Below are 16747 nucleotides of genomic sequence, written 5' to 3' on the forward strand. Positions count from 1 at the left end.
ATATATATATATATATATATATATATATATATATATATATATATATATAGGGGAGGGTTCATGCGAAAATGCAAATAATTTGCGAAAACGTGAAAACAAGAAAAAACTATGATATTTTGTCACCTCAACTTTATATTTTGGACAATAATCCATCCAAACTTTGAACTACATGATTATAATCGATTATACATAAGAAATTGTTTCATATTAGCAAAGCATGATATTTGACATTTTTATTATAAAACATGAATTTAAAAGTGGTCAAGGATATGAAAAAACAAATAGTTGATAAAACCGTCTTTAAATCTATATTATCATAACACAATCAAATGTAAATTTATTATATTTAATTTATTGCTAATAAATTTAATTTTTATAGTACTTGTGTTTGGTTTTTATAAGATAAAATCTGTTTTCGCGTTTTCGCAAGATATTTATGTTTTCGCATGATCCTACTTGTATATATATATATATATATATATATATATATATATATATATATATATAGAGAGAGAGAGAGAGAGAGAGAGAGAGAGAGATTGCTAGATGTGACTTATAGATTAGTTGGCCCATAAGTAGGCCTGATAATTCTCGATACGATCTGTAACACGATACAAAATAAACGGTTTTGGGTTGACTTTTTCAACCCGTCAACCTATCAATCCGTTTATTAAACATGTTATATATGAGTTTCTCAAAAAAGCTATAGGCCCGCCAACCCGTTTAGTATTTTAATTTAAAAAAATTATATATATTTTAAATGTATTAAATATTATACTCTATACATTTTATACTTCATACTAAGATAGGATACCCAATATTATTGATCATTTGATCCGTGGATAACCATCTGCTGATTTGCATTGCAACGCATTTGGCGTTTGCCCTAAATAATCTCAGTATCTCAGAAGAACCGCGACATGAACGATTGAATTGCTATCGACCAACGTCGATGCCTACGATTGAATTTATCTATGTTTTTATTAATTCTTTAGTTTAAACATGTTTCCATGAATGTTTTTAATTTTCATTTGGATGTTTAAGACTTAAGTTTCTAAAATTCAAATATGTTTGCATCAAGAATTTGTTCATGTTCAATTATCAATTTTATTTATGAAATCCGACATACGAATTCAAATTTGACACACGAAACCGCCAACATGTGAACTCATATAAATAAGTGGGTTGACGGGTCATATATGAGTTTATGTTCCAAATCCGCCAACCCGTGACCTGTATAATTAAGTGGGTCGTGTTTGGGTTGATATATTTTAATCCGCCAACCCGAACACGACACGATTGACAGACGTAATATCTTCTCTAATAAATGAAAGTTTTTTTTTGTCACTTGTCACACTCTCATTCAATTTGTCAAATATCATTTTTTAGTTATTTTGAATTAATTCTTTTTCCATATGTCATTTTATGAGTTTTTTTATTTTATTAAATTCCAGACAATATTTTAATATAGTAATTACGTTAAATACAGTAATAAATGAATAGTCAATTCAAATGTTAATTGTGAAGAGTTACGGGCTAATGAAAGTAGCAAAATTCCTATTTATAATGAGGGGCAATTTCGGAATTCTCAAGAAAAAATAAAGGAGCAATTTTTTTTTTCTCATGACAGGTCTACTGATCAGCAGCACAATGTTGAAGACTTAAATGGTGCTGCTCAACTTCAGAATTTGAGGGTTGTTCACTAATCAAAACAGGGCCCGATAGCCACTGTTTCAGTTCCAGCAAGTGTTTTGGATAAGGAATGCAACCCGACAGCAGGTTCAGCTCCTTCGTTGGCCTCGGTTATGGACTCTAGGTTCCATGATTCTAATCAGGAAAGGAATGCTAAATGTAATGATACTCCAATTGGATTTTCGGGAGGCTTTGGAAGGCTATCAGTTATTGTAGATTCAGAAGATAATTTAACTCACCCTCCAGGTTTCTCAAATTGTAATAGCTTTGCTGGTTGTTCGGATACTTCATATAATAAAGGGTCCTTCTTAAGTGAGATCCAAAAAACAATGGAGATGGGAAAGGCAATGGGATATAACTTGGAGGGATGTTATGACCGAGTAAAAGAAATTGTTGAAGGGACCGACGATAAAATGGTGTTGAGATGAACTACCTCTCAATCAATATTCAAGGAGCGGGTTGTAAAAATAAACGAACATGGGTTCGGAAGTTGTGTCTTAAGCATAAGGTTAATTTCTTGGCTATTCAAGAAACGAAGATGGAAGTTATTGATGTTTGTATGGCCCGATCTTTTTGGGGGAATAATTATTTTTCTTACGTTTTCTCTCATTCTTGTGGAGCTTCGGGTTGCATTCTTTCTATTTGGGATTTGGATTCCATCTCTTTCAAATCCTCACATGTCACTGATTATTTTACGGCTATAGAGGCAATATGGTCTTCTTCGGGTCTACCGGTTATGTTTATTGTGGTTTGTGCTCCGCAAGGGGCTGATTCCAAGCGAATTCTTTGGGATAACTTTACCCAACTTATTAATTCTTTCCAAGGTGATTGTGTTTTGATGGGTGATTTTAATGAGGTTCGGGATGATTCAGAAAGATTTGGTACTATGTTTAACTCTAATGCAGCCAGGAGATTCAACAATTTTATTGAGCAGGTGGGTTTATTCGACGTTTCTCTTGGTGGTCCTCGGTTTACATGGAGTGACAAGTAGGGTTCAAAATTTAGTAAGTTGGATAGATTTTTAACTTCTCATGGTATCTTGGATGCTTTTCCCCATTTGACAGGTATGGTTTTGGAGAAGTACACTCCGGACCATAGACCTATTTTGCTTTTGGAGCATAGAGTTGATTATGGGCCTACACCCTTCCGTATCTTCTATTCGTGGTTCAACTAGGAGGGGTTTGATGATGTTGTCAGAAATGCGTGGTCCCAAGATCAGAATTTAACCAGGGTTTCACATCCTTGGGTTAAATTTAAGAAGAAGCTTCAACTACTTCAAGCAAATATTCGTATTTGGAACACATCTACTAGTGTTAAAATGGGCTCTAAACACATGGAGCTCCAAACAATGTTAGAATCTATAGATTCTCTCCTTATGGATGACGAGGGGAATGCTCCTTTACGGGAGCAACGGGTCAATATTCTTAGGAAGATCACAGAGTTAGACCATGTTACAAATTTGGAGTTAGCCCAAAAGGTGAAAATCAAGTGGGGCATTGAAGGTGATGAAAACTCGGGTTTTTTTCATGGGGTCATAAATAATAAGAGAAGACAAATGGCTATTAGAGGTGATTTGAAGGACGGGTGCTGGATTGATGATCCAAATACGGTTAAGGAGGAATTTCATTGTCATTTTCAAACTCTTTTTTCTAAGCAAGCGGGTACTCGACCCCGAACTTAGGATTCCCATTTTTCTCATCTTTCGTCTGCTCAAAGCCAATTTCTTCATGCTCCGTTTTCTCGAGAGGAAATAAAAAAGCCAGTGTGGGACTTCGGATCTTCAAAAGCTCTAGGTCCTGATGGGTTCAATTTTGGTTTTATAAAGCAGTATTGGGATATTCTTCAGGGTGACATTTTTTATATGGTGTCTCGTTTTCATACACATTCGTCTATTCCAAACGGATGTAATGCTTCATTTTTCACTATGATCCCAAAAATTAGAGACCCGAAGGTTGTGAAAGATTATAGACCTATTAGTTTGATTGGTTGCCAATACAAGATTATTGGTAGATTTCTTGCTAATAGATTGGCCGAGGTTATTGATAGTCTGGTGAGTGTAGAGCAATCGACTTTCATAAAAGGCTGAGAGATTTTGGATGGTCCGTTTCTTCTCAATGAAATTGTAGTTTGGAGTAAAGCTTCTAAGAATCCGCTTATGATATTCAAAGTGGATTTTGAAAAGGATTATGATTCGTTATCATGAGAATATTTGCTTGAAATCATGCAAATTATGGGCTTTAGTACTTTGTGGTGTAATTAGATTTTGGAGATGCTGTCTTTTGCTATGGTCTCAGTCCTGGTGAATGGTTCTCCATCCTGGGAATTTCATATGTTCAGAGGTCTGAGACAGGAGGATCCTCTATCTCCCTTTCTTTTTGTGTTGGCCATGGAGGGTTTGCATGTGGCACTTACTAGGGCTAAGCTAGTTAGTGCTTATAGGGGAATCAATATTGGTGGAATTACTATTTCCCATCTTCTATATGCTGATGATGTGGTCCTCTTGACTGATTGGAATCAGGAGAATGCTCCTAATATTGTTCGTATTCTCAGATGTTTCTTTCTAGCCTCGATTCTGAAAATCAATCTTCTTAAAAGCAAGTTGTATGGTGTGGGTTTCTGAGTTTGAGAGGGAGATGGAGGCTGAATGATCACGAAACCCTAGCCTTAATGTTCTTTATATAGGGTCCAAAGCCTGAAATTAAGATTTTTCACTGAAAATATGTGCCATATCGTGATGGGTCATTTAAATCCCGTGGTCTAAAACATTCTACCACATCGTGGTGATGCTCCACCACGCCGTGGCCACCCAAATTAAAGTTAATACATAAAAAGTTGATTCGTACTTGGAACAAATGTTATAATTTGAAAGCTTTGAAATAAAGAATACTTCCCTCCTACCCATAGACGTTGGTCACATTGACCGAATCATGTAAATATTGTGTCTTGTGTGCTTTTAGTTTTTGCTTGTTATCCGCTTTACTTCCTAGCACTGATTTTATGTTTCAAAACCAGATGTCACAAAAAGCTAGTAGAACGGACATAATGTTTGCTACCAACTTGTTTACAAAATTTCTTTTCTAGCCCAAAGAATCACCTTTGGTAGTTGTTAAGATGATATTGAGATATAATGTTTGCCCAAAAAAGCTAGTGGAGCTGACATAATGTTTGCCACCAACTTGTTTACAAAATTTCTTGTCTAGCCCAAAGAATCACCTTTTTTTGGAAAAAGGCCACAACCTTGGCAAAGATTTTATAACATAAAAAGAAAATACAGGAGTTTAAATCACTTTTGGACAAACCCCAAAAATGATACAAAGCCAAACATCAAGAAGGTACCAAAACCAAAGACTAGGTTTAAAAACAATAAAAACAAATAAACAACACATTATTTTTATCCAACTCCACAAGCCGGAATGGTTTTTATCTTTCCAATGAACCAAGCAATCCATTTGTCTTCTAATCTTCATGCATCTTCTAAGTTTGGTATCCTCAAGCTTCAACCCAATCCAAGTAATCAAAAAATCACTATTATCCTCAAAAAATATCAACATCTTCAATCTCATGTAGCAACACTTCCAACCGAAAATAGTATCCAAATTAGCAACCAACACTATACACCTCATACTTTTATTCTTATTCTTCAAATAGCCCAAAAAGAGTAAACCACTGTAAGCTTTTATATCATCATTTTTCCATTTGCCAAAAATCTCAACAAACCAAGGTTTGAAAAGAACAATCCTAATTTCAATATCAACAAAAATATCTTCAATGTATCCGGTCTTCATCCCACACAAATCCTTATTCTTCAAAATCTTCAAAGCAATCCAATCTTCATGCACCCATTTATAAATGAATAAATTCGTCAAATTAGCCATCCAAAAGTCACTATCTTCATCCACCATCCAAATAATCATCAAGAACAAATCAAGCCTTGAATTTTTACAGAAAAAAATCATGAAACCAACCAACTAAAGTACTTGGGTTTGAACCAAGATTTAAAAACTTTTTACAAAAAAAGTTGGAAAACCAAACTATAAGATCCGGATTTGAACCGGTAAACCACAACTTTTTATAGAAAAAATTGGAAAACCAAACTATAAGTTCCAGATTTGAACCGGGAAAACACAACAGTTTTAGGAAAAAATGGTAAAACCATCCAACTAAATTACTTGCGATTAACTTTTTATGGAAAAAGTTGAAAAACCAAACAACTAAAGATTCATGACATCTTTTTTTTTTTGGAAAAAACGGTAAAACCACATAACTAAACTACTTGGAATTGAATCGAAATTTATTTTCTTTTTTTGGAAAAAGTAAGAAAGCCAAACAACTAGAATTTCCGGATTTGAACCGTATAAAAAGTGATATTTTGTAAAACAAAAAATATCAAAATTATTGTAGTACAGTCTAAAAACGACGCACTCAAGCCCGCATATTCCCGGGTGAATACCCCATCACTTACTGATCGAACCAGTAGTAACACCCATAAAAGTGAAGGATCCTAAATGAATAGGATTGAACCGGCTAAACACATGAAAGCCAATTTTTTTAAGGAAAAAAATAAAAAACCAACCGTTAATTCTTTTTATGTACACTTCTTGTTGCCTAGAAGGAAACGAACAATTAATGGGGATTAAACCCATTTGTAGATTCATAAAATCCACTTCATAAGAAAAATATCTTATGAAACTCAGGATAAAACCGAGATGCAAATCACTTTTGACAGTAAAAGTGAAAAAAACCTTACACCCTTCAATTTCTTTACAATGAAAGTAAGAGAAGCCTCCATTCACAAAATTAGCACTCCTCCACCACCAAAAATTCCATAATTGCCCCTCAAGAAAATAAGTGCAATTACTCCTATACATAAGATTCTTCAGCCACACAGCCCCTAATCGACCCTTCTTTCTTCCCTCAATGATATTCATATCCCAGGAACTAAACCATATAGATCTGAATAAATAAAAAATTTCCAGCGTGTGGACCAAATTGCCCCTGTCTCCAAGAATTAAAATCACGAATTAAAGGGGAGTTACTTAAGAACCAATTGAGCTTATTCACATCAGACATGCCTCCAACTTGAATAAACCAGAACCGAACACCTCCAATTTTTGATTTATACCCAAAATACCCTTGCCTCCTAACGTCCTCAGACCAATAAGAAAACCCTTCAAGTTCAAGACCCATGCCGCCTTTCATCTTGATCTTGTATCGACTGATAAACATCAAAAGAATCCAAACCTCCTCACCAATCGAATTAAAAAAAACCATATCTTTTATTTCCATTTTCATCTGATCAATAAGTATCCTTCATCCGCACGCCTATTAAGACCCCACCACTTAACTTTTTTCCCAATTAAGTTTTTATTACTCCACTAATACGCCCCCAAAGAATCACCTTTGGTAGTTGTTAAGATGATATTGAGATATATGAAGAAACCCTCAATTTTGGTCTTAGGTATCCCAGAGACTCGTCTTTTTAATTTGATATAATAGCAATTATTTAGATTCTGATTATGCATAGTGTATTTCGAAAATCCATTTTTATAAATCTTGAAATTTGATTATAATTTTATAGTTTATACATTCAGTTCTTGTTGGATAAAATTTCAAGATGGGCTTTATCTAACATTCTACAAGCACGCTAATCGACCTTCAACATGACTTCAAACTGACTATCCTCATGCTAATATTCAACAGTCCGATTATGCAACTTTTCATGTTGATTGTCTATGTTTCCTGCTCATGCTATCATCCTTTACATGAAAATATTTTGCTGACTATGTCACTATGTTGGAGGGTTAATTTCTAATTATAGTAAAACTGCAAAAGTATTAAAAGTATGGGAGTTTAAAGTTTTTTTATTTTTGGAAAAAATCGTATCTTACCATTACCATTGGGAAGCCATACAATTCGGCATAAAATATTTGGGTTTTGGATATATGGAGCATAAAATGTTTATGTTATGTTATGTATTTCTTAAACGAACTTGTGTTATGTGCGACATACAATTTGAGGATTTCTTAAGCGTGTTTCTTTTACGATTTGATGAAACATGTGTAGCATGTTTTTGTTTAGTTAAAAAACATTTCTAAGATACTTCATAAATTCGAACATCCATTTTTTTTCTTTCTAAAGTATAAACCATTATATATTTAATTTGTAATATATATATGATAGGATATGGAACAAAAAAAAAAAACATTTATGCTAAAACATCCTAAATTTAATATTTAAAAAACTATACTTCACCACATAAGAAAATTCAAAGAAAAAGAAGGAAAGCCATAGTTCACCGAATCCTTCAAATTCAACTCGTTAACGCGCTATCAGCCATGGTTTGGCTTTCAGACCAAGTCCTGAATCTGATCAAAGAACCTTATTTGAAATCAAATCTTCTATTTCAATTCAAGCATGCACTAATCTTAGCTAGCGTTCAACCCTATAACCCAATCTGCAAGACAAAGAAACCCCCCATCAACTATTCTATTCACAAATCCCCCCCTTTTTTTTTTTCTTTCTGGAAACTTTTGTAAATCGCTTAAAGAAATTAGAACTCCATTGGTCGTTGGGTATTTTCGTAACGTTCACTTTTACCTGCTCATATAAATGGGAAAGAAGTCGGGAGGTTGGCTCACACTCTTGAAAGATCACACAAAGCTCCACAGATCGCAGGTAAACCTCTCTTTGATTTTAAATTTCACATTAGGCCGTTTCAGTTTCTTAATAAATGCGCTTAATTTTTATAAGAGATTGAAACAATAAAACTATGAAGAACCCATCAGCCATCAGTTTCGCCCACCAGGTGTTTGTGTTAATTCCTCATCGACATCACCTACTTTCATTGTTGGTTGATGAGGTTTTTCGTGGCTTTTCTCCCCCACCCCTTTCTCATAATCCATCTGTTATGGGCATGTCCTCATTTTCGAAGTGATTTGATTCCACAAAGACTTAATTCACAGAAATCGAAGGACTGGAACATGGCTAGCAGCAGTGTCACGTCTACCAACATCATTCAAAATCATGATTTCTCTAATGGCTTGCATTCATGGTACACAAACTCTTGTGATGGCGTTGTGGTTGAAAAACAATCCAATCGTTATGCAGTAATTGCAAACAGAAAAGAAACTTGGCAAGGATTAGAACAAGACATTACAACCAGAATTTCACCAGGTTTAACTTACACACTAATCGCTCATGTTGGAGTTTCCGCTGAACATCCACATCTCCATCTCCATGCCCATGCTGATGTCATCGCCACCCTTAAACTTGAATATCATGGATCAGAAACAAAGTATATGCAAATCACAAGGTAAATACTTAATCTAGTGGGCCACTGTATATCTGTTAGAAGAATAACCCTTTTTTTTTTAGGACTTCTGTTTCAAAAGAGAGGTGGGAGAAGTTAGAGGGGACATTTGTGCTGCCCGAGAAGGCTGACCGAGTTGTGTTATATTTAGAAGGGCCTGCCCCAGGAGTCAACATTCTCATAAAATCCTTGGTGGTCACTTGTGCTACTTCTCATGTAAATTCACCCTTCTGTTAAATCACTTTTAACAATTATAATCGTATATATTTTCAACAAATAAAGTAATTTTTACAGGGGATAGTTGAAGGATGTAATGTTGTTGAAGATGAAAACATCATATTGAACCCTAACTTTGAAGATGGTGTTAATAATTGGTCTGGAAGAGGGTGTACGATTGCTCGACATGACTCCATGGGCAAAATCGTCCCAAAATTTGGAAAGTTTTTCGCATCGACAACACAACGCACACAAAATTGGAATGGAATTCAACAAGATATTAGCGGAAGAGTTAAACGAAAGCTTGCTTATAGTGTTATTGCTACAGTTAGAATCTTTGGCAATAATGTTACAAGTGCCGACATTCGAGCTACTTTATGGGTCCAAACCCCCGATTCCCGTGAACAATACATCGGCATCGCCACGTTCGTTTTCTCTCTTTTATTTTTATATACAGTTCATCTGTTAAAGTCTCAGCAGCTGCAGTATGAGAGTTTTAAGTAATTCCAATGTAGATTGGGTTACTGTACTTTTATGTCATGTCAGCCACCTAACAGACTGTTGTGGGGCCAGGACAACTTTTGCAGAAACTAATATTTGTTTTTTTTTTTTTGGAAAGTGCGCAAGCAAATGACAAGGAATGGATGCAGTTGGAAGGAAAGTTTCTTTTAAATGGTTTCGCGTCAAAGGTAGTGGTATATCTTGAAGGCCCGCCACCTGGCGTTGATATTCTCCTAAACGGTATGGTGGTTAAACATGCTGAAAAAAACCCCCCTTCACCTCCACCATATATCGAGGTTGGTTGATTAAATATTAATAATATCATAATATGTTATTTGTTTTTAGCTATAGTAGCAATGTACTTATGTTGTTATTTGGTTTTTCAGAATGTAGATTATGGAGTTAATATTATTACAAACAGCGATCTTCGTGAAGGAACAAACGGTTGGTTTCCTCTGGGGAACTGTGCGTTAGGTGTGACAACTGGGTCCCCTCATGTACTCCCTCCAACAGCTCGAGACACCCTGGGCCCACATGAGCCGTTAAGTGGACACGGTATTCATGCAACCAATCGGACCCAGACCTGGATGGGTCCCGCCCAAATGATTACGGACAAAATTAAGCTTTTTGTCACGTACCAAGTATCGGCTTGGGTTCGGTTGGGTCATGGGTCGAGTGGGTCCCATAATGTAAACGTGGCTCTTGGTGTGGATAGCCAGTGGGTCAACGGTGGTCAAGTTGAAGTCAATGATGACAGGTGGCATGAAATAAGCGGTTCTTTTCGGATCGAAAAGGAATTTGGAAAAATTATGGTTTATGTTCAAGGGCCCGCTCCCGGAATCAGTTTTATGCTTGCCGGATTCCAAATCTTTCCCGTTGACCGCAAAGCAAGATTTAAACAATTAAAGCAACAAACCGATAAGGTAATCTGTTTACTTTACAGTACAAGTACAAGTACAACCTGTTCTGTCATATCATGTTTCTGTTCAGATAACAGAAATACATTTTGTTTACAGATTCGTAAACAAGATGTCACGCTGAAGTTCTCAAACTTGGATGAAAGCAATATGCAAGGAAAAATGGTAATAATCAAACAAATACAAAATAGTTTTCCAATCGGATCATGCATTAGTAGATCAAACATCGACAACGAAGATTTCGTTTCGTTTTTTCTAAAACATTTCAATTGGGCCGTGTTTGGAAACGAACTTAAATGGTATTGGACCGAATCACAACAAGGCAATTTCAACTACCGAGACGCGGACGATCTTCTCGAATTTTGTAACCGTAACAACATTCCCGTTCGCGGGCACTGTATCTTTTGGGAGGTAGAAGACACGGTCCAAAATTGGGTAAAAAATCTAAGTAAAAGCGACCTAGCAATAGCTGTAAATAATCGTTTAACCGGACTTTTAAACCGATACAAAGGTAAATTTAAACATTATGATGTAAACAACGAGATGCTTCACGGGTCTTTTTACCGTGACCGATTAGGGAACGAAATTAGACCGAATATGTTCAAAATTGCAAATAAACTCGACCCGTCATCCGTTTTATTCGTGAATGATTACCATGTTGAAGACGGGTGTGACACGAGATCGTCACCCGAGAAATACATTGACCAAATCTTTGACCTTCAAGAACACGGTGCACCAGTTGGTGGAATCGGAGTTCAAGGGCACATTGATTCTCCGGTGGGTTCGATTGTGGGCTCGAATCTTGACAAATTGGGGCTAACCGGACTCCCGATTTGGTTCACGGAGCTCGATGTTTCGTCTGTAAATGAGCACGTGAGGGCGGATGATTTGGAGGTTATGATGTGGGAAGCTTTTGGGAACCCGGGTGTTGAGGGGATTGTGTTTTGGGGGTTTTGGGAGTTGTTTATGAGTAGAGACAATTCACATTTGGTTAATGCGGAAGGGGAGGTTAATGAAGCTGGGAAGAGGTTTATTGAGGTTAAAAAGGAATGGCTTTCGCATGCTCATGGGTTTATTGATGAGGAAAATGAATTTCGGTTTCGGGGATTTGAAGGGACTTATGAGGTGGAGATTGTTGGGATTTGTGAAAAGATTGTGAAGACGTTTGTGGTTGAGAAGAGTGGTTCGGAGGTTGTGGTGGTGTCGATTGGATTGTAATAAGTTGTGTCAATTGAATGAAATAGAAAGAAATATCTGTATCTGTATCTGAAATTTCGAGATTTGTGAAAAAGCATAAACTAAGCAATACCTACTTGGTTATAGGTGTTGGGGGGATTGGAAGATCTGAAATTTGTGTTCATAAATGCTGTGCAATGTGGACTATATGTTATACATTCGTTTCATACTAATAAAAATTAAGAGTACTACTGAGATTTTCACGTCTAAGTGAAATACTGAAATGGATAGAATAAAAAACACACATAAAGTGAAATAAATAGAAAAATGCAGTTTGTGAACTTTAAAGTTTAAAAATAGAAGGGTAAATTAAGATGTTCCACTTAACCTAGAAAAGGTCAAGAAATCTCATTAACTTGATGTTCAACTTTAAAAATAGAATTACACACCAATCAACATAAAATGCCTCTAATTTGATATGTAAATGACAAAGATATTCATGGCATTACTCATATTCCCAAAATTAAGATATGCTGGAACGTGGCCATATTTTAAAGCATGTTCCACCCATCAAATTAGAAATACATTTTAAACTCAAACACAAAATCACAAATATTTGGAAGACCCTTCACATACCCATTTAAGATCAAGGAAAACATAACCTTTTCAAGTCTTTGCTACCACTTCAAGAGTTTGAGAGTTAACTATGGCAGCCTGCAAATAAGATGCTAATGCCAATTGCTTTCTACAACTATAACTCCAATCAAATAAATTAGTTGTAGCTAAATATTAGAGATTGGGAAATATGGGAGGTTTTATTTATTTATTTATTTTTTATTTTAATATAATGGACTTAATGGTGGGGACAAACTTGATCTGGCAAGCTACATATACCTGTTTTTTTTGTGGGCGTGTTCGGCACGCAGCGTTTGTGAACTTCTAACTTTTAAGAAAACGCTAGTAAAAAAAAAAATTTGTTCGGCGACATAAGCGTTTAGCTTTTAGCCTAAACAAAATGCTTCAAAATCAAAAGCTAAATGGAGTAGCTTTCAACAAACGTTCCAAAATCAAACGCTATCCGCTACCCACTAACCGCTACCAGCTGGTTTCGCCGAACATGCCCTGTATGTAATGCAGAAAAGAACTACTTAATATATAAAGTCAAGGAAAGGATACCTTTTATAGCTATAATTTGCTCTGGTGTAGGGCCCACTAGTTTAAATGACTCTTCTTCTTTAGATTTCCATGGACACTTGGAACCACTAGGCACAAAAGTTTTAACAGATTCCTTTTTAGCCTCCTCTTCAGCTTCTTCTGATGCTTGCTTTCAGCTTACTGAGGTTAATGATGCCATGAGACGCTGCAAAACAAATAATTGTATCAAGACCTTAGATAAAACTTCACGCATATACATAATTTCCATTAGATAAACCTGCAAATAGAGTAACCAAAGGAATATCAAGGAGAAAACTTTAACAATCTCATAGAGATAAACTTGTGAAAACTCGTGTTAACTTCTGTAGTGCTCATATTCACATGTTGTCCTCTCTTGGATATTTCTACAAACATTGTATCCACACTTTCCTTGAGCACGTTATAGGATTATACAATCCAATTTTTAGGGTCATTCCCATCACATCCTTCCTAAGAAACCTATATAATTCAATACGAACACAAACATTTTAGTAGAATAAAAAAATGATACAGAAAAACATAGAAGGGTAAAGGAAGAACACATAAACCATTTGAGGATAAAGCTTGAGTAACCCCTACAAAGACACCAAAGCCAATTTGAACTTAACGATGGTGGGAGGTTTCAGTCTTTGCAAAGGAAAGTAGACAGGTTTAGATGCAGAGGTAGAAAAAAATCAAGGGTTACCTAATTTTTTTAAGGGATGCAACATTAGAAAAAAAAAGTTATTTCGATGGTAGTTTCCATTACAAAATCTTTCACTAAAAGGGTTTAACGAAGGATTTACATTAAATATACACTTATTAGCATAGTTGTCAACTCGTGATTTGAAAAGGTAATTTTTGACTCATGATTCAACTCATAAGAGTCAAAATGTTAAACCCCCAGACAGACAGACACACACACACACACACACACACACATATATATATATATATATATATATATATATATATATATATATATATATATATATATATATAATTAAATATAAATCACAAGTATGTTGTGAATGTGTAACTAAATTCTAACCATTCAATTAAAAAGAATGAAAGGAAGTGATCTTGAATTACAAGTTACTAACATGAACTAACATGTAGTATATAATTACAGTTATTAATTATTAAGACAATTATGATATTTAATATATATATATATATATATATATATATATATATATATATATATAGAGAGAGAGAGAGAGAGAGAGAGAGAGAGAGAAATTATAATTATCTATATTTTAGGCAACAAAGTAAAATTAATTAATAAAGATAAATCAAATCTCATATTTTATTTAACATATTTAAATTAAATCAGATTTTTTTGATAATAGGTCTTCATTTATCACTTGAACATATATTTTGATTATTTTATTCTTGAAGGATATAATTTTATTTAATCATTTTTTTAGTCTTTCGGTCTTAAAGAATATAATTTTTTTGAGAAGTCACATTCATAAATAATACATCACGTATATAAAACAATATATTACATAATAAGAACCATTTTTATAACTTAATACAAGAATATATACAATATTTTAAAGATTATACACAAACTTTTGTTCTACATTCTTTAGGAATCTTTTATCATTTCCGAATAACATACAAAAAATTATAATATATAATATATTCTTGAAGAATATTTCTTTGTGTTTTTTGATGGTTTTCTCATGCCCATGTCTTTGCTTTTTGATGATTTTTTCATGCCTCAATTTCTAATACTTGTATCATTCTTGAAAAGTTAGATATTATTTTTTTTAGCCTTTCATTATTAAAAATATACCTTGCTTTTAGTCTTCTATTTTCCAGCATCGACAAAACCAGTTGAACAAACACTACATTGAATTTCCAATATTCTTTGTGAATACAAACACAAATAAGTAAAGTGAATAAATTCTTTTATATATATATATATATATATATATATATATATATATATATATATATATATATATATATATATATATATATATATATATATAGACACACACGCGAAGTCGGTTCAGCTACATGAAAATAATGAACATATAGCATTCTTTAAAAATATGTAGCTTGAACTATAAAATTCTAAAAAAAAAAATACATTATCTATTCTAATACTGTAATTCTTAAAAAATCGTAAGTACTTCTTTAAAAATAAGTGGGAATACATTCAATGAGAATGACAATTTATGATATTGAATTCTAGTCCTTTGTTCTGGATTCTTGAATTTGAATTATATCTTTTTGTGAAGCACCAAAACCTTAATTCTCGTCAACCAACCTTATCTTCAAACATTTTGAAAGAACAACTAACATTTAAAACTATTTAAAAATAGCTACAAAAATTAAGAAAATAACCATATAAACAAGTTCTTATTCTCATAATAATTAATTTATATATGTTGATAAATTAAAACATTTTACCTTTAAAACTTTAAAAATATACCTTCCTGTATGGGCATTTGTTCTAAGGGAGTAAACAAGTTTTTGATGGGTCATAATTCTTTTATGAATTGAATAACAAAACTCTTTTATGAATTAAAAGTAAAAGGGACGCATTATTTTGAATATGATAAGAAAAATCAAGCATATTGATTTCTTTCAAATTTGAGACCCATACTTAAAAATCGTCAACTGTTGAACTCCCATTCCTTGCAATAAAGAAAAAAAAAAAAATCAAGAACACTCATGAACCAAAGTTCACTTCGTATTCATTGAATACGTAAATTTGAATATATAATTTTTTTAACAAGAATTTGAGAGAATCATTAATTTTTGATGTGCAGGTCCAATTTAAGTAATGAATTCAAACATACTAATAGCCACCAGTTTTGTTCAAGATTCCGTCCCTTCTGTATATGCAAAGTTCACTCTGTTAGCAAGTAGAAGTAAGATAATCATACTACTAAACAACAAAAAAGCAATATTATAAACGAGCAAGTCTATGTTTTATACGATGTAAAAGGTTCGTTAGTATAAAAATTCCACGTATTTTCCACATAACTTAGTCACCAATTACTTACAGAATTTGAAATTACAAAAAATAACATAAAGCTAAAGATTATGTAACGACTATTGTTCGTATTTTAAAATTATAAAAATATCGTAAAACTGATAAGAGAAAAAATTTAAATGTGTAAATATATATATTAAAACCTCGAATTATGAAAAACTTTTGGCCCATTCTTTAGTTAAGTTAACGGCTAAGCCCCAAATCGTTGAATTGGACTTATTTTAATTTCTGAAACAGTACGAAGTGTTTATATATATATATATATATATATATATATATATATATATATATATATATATATATATATATATATATATATATATATATATAGGGTAAAGTGAATATACCTAACAACCTTATATAAGCTTAGGTACCTAACCACATCATACTACGTAATTTTGTATCATATATGCATTGTAATCACCCAAAGTTCTTAAAATTCAACCTCATAATTTGATTGCTTCCAAAATCTTTGGACCTTCACCATTATCTTCCTTCAAATGACGTCTTTCTATCGGAGACCTCCTGGTGGGCTTCATATACTACCGTTGCAAATCAAATGGTGTAGGAGGAATATAATAGTGAATGTTTGAAAATCTTGGAAGTAAATCAAGTTAAGGGTTGAAGTTTAAAAACCTTAGACGATTGCAATGGAAATATAATGCAAAACAATGTAGTATAATATGGTTAGGTACCTAAGCTTATATATATATATATATATATATATATATATATATATATATATAT

The 16747-nt window shown here is 33.6% G+C and overlaps 1 protein-coding gene and 1 long non-coding RNA gene across 3 annotated transcripts; one reads left to right on the forward strand and one right to left on the reverse strand.

The window, feature by feature from the left end:
• The first annotated feature begins 7914 nt into the window (after window positions 1-7914).
• On the forward strand, window positions 7915-11999 carry LOC144999943 (endo-1,4-beta-xylanase 1-like). Of its 2 annotated transcripts, none has more exons than XM_078959091.1 (7): window positions 7915-8367; window positions 8642-9004; window positions 9067-9217; window positions 9296-9642; window positions 9837-10014; window positions 10105-10641; window positions 10735-11999. In XM_078959091.1, exons 2-7 carry the CDS (start codon window positions 8673-8675, stop codon window positions 11851-11853), a joined length of 2664 nt encoding a protein of 887 aa, XP_078815217.1. In that variant the 5' UTR covers window positions 7915-8367; window positions 8642-8672; the 3' UTR covers window positions 11854-11999. The 2 variants fall into 2 exon arrangements, with proteins under 2 accessions (XP_078815217.1, XP_078815216.1); XM_078959090.1 differs by having other exon boundaries at window positions 8655-9004.
• A 309-nt stretch (window positions 12000-12308) lies between these two features.
• On the reverse strand, window positions 12309-13724 carry LOC145002094 (uncharacterized). Its single transcript, XR_013661801.1, has 3 exons — window positions 13554-13724; window positions 13244-13464; window positions 12309-13171 (listed from the first exon to the last, which is right to left on the reverse strand). It is a non-coding gene; the product is annotated as an uncharacterized LOC145002094 (long non-coding RNA).
• Between the last annotated feature and the right edge of the window lie 3023 nt (window positions 13725-16747).

Source organism: Lactuca saligna, chromosome 6 (genome assembly GCF_052625555.1).
Source record: "Lactuca saligna cultivar CGN05327 chromosome 6, ASM5262555v1, whole genome shotgun sequence".
Lineage (NCBI taxonomy): Eukaryota > Viridiplantae > Streptophyta > Magnoliopsida > Asterales > Asteraceae > Lactuca > Lactuca saligna.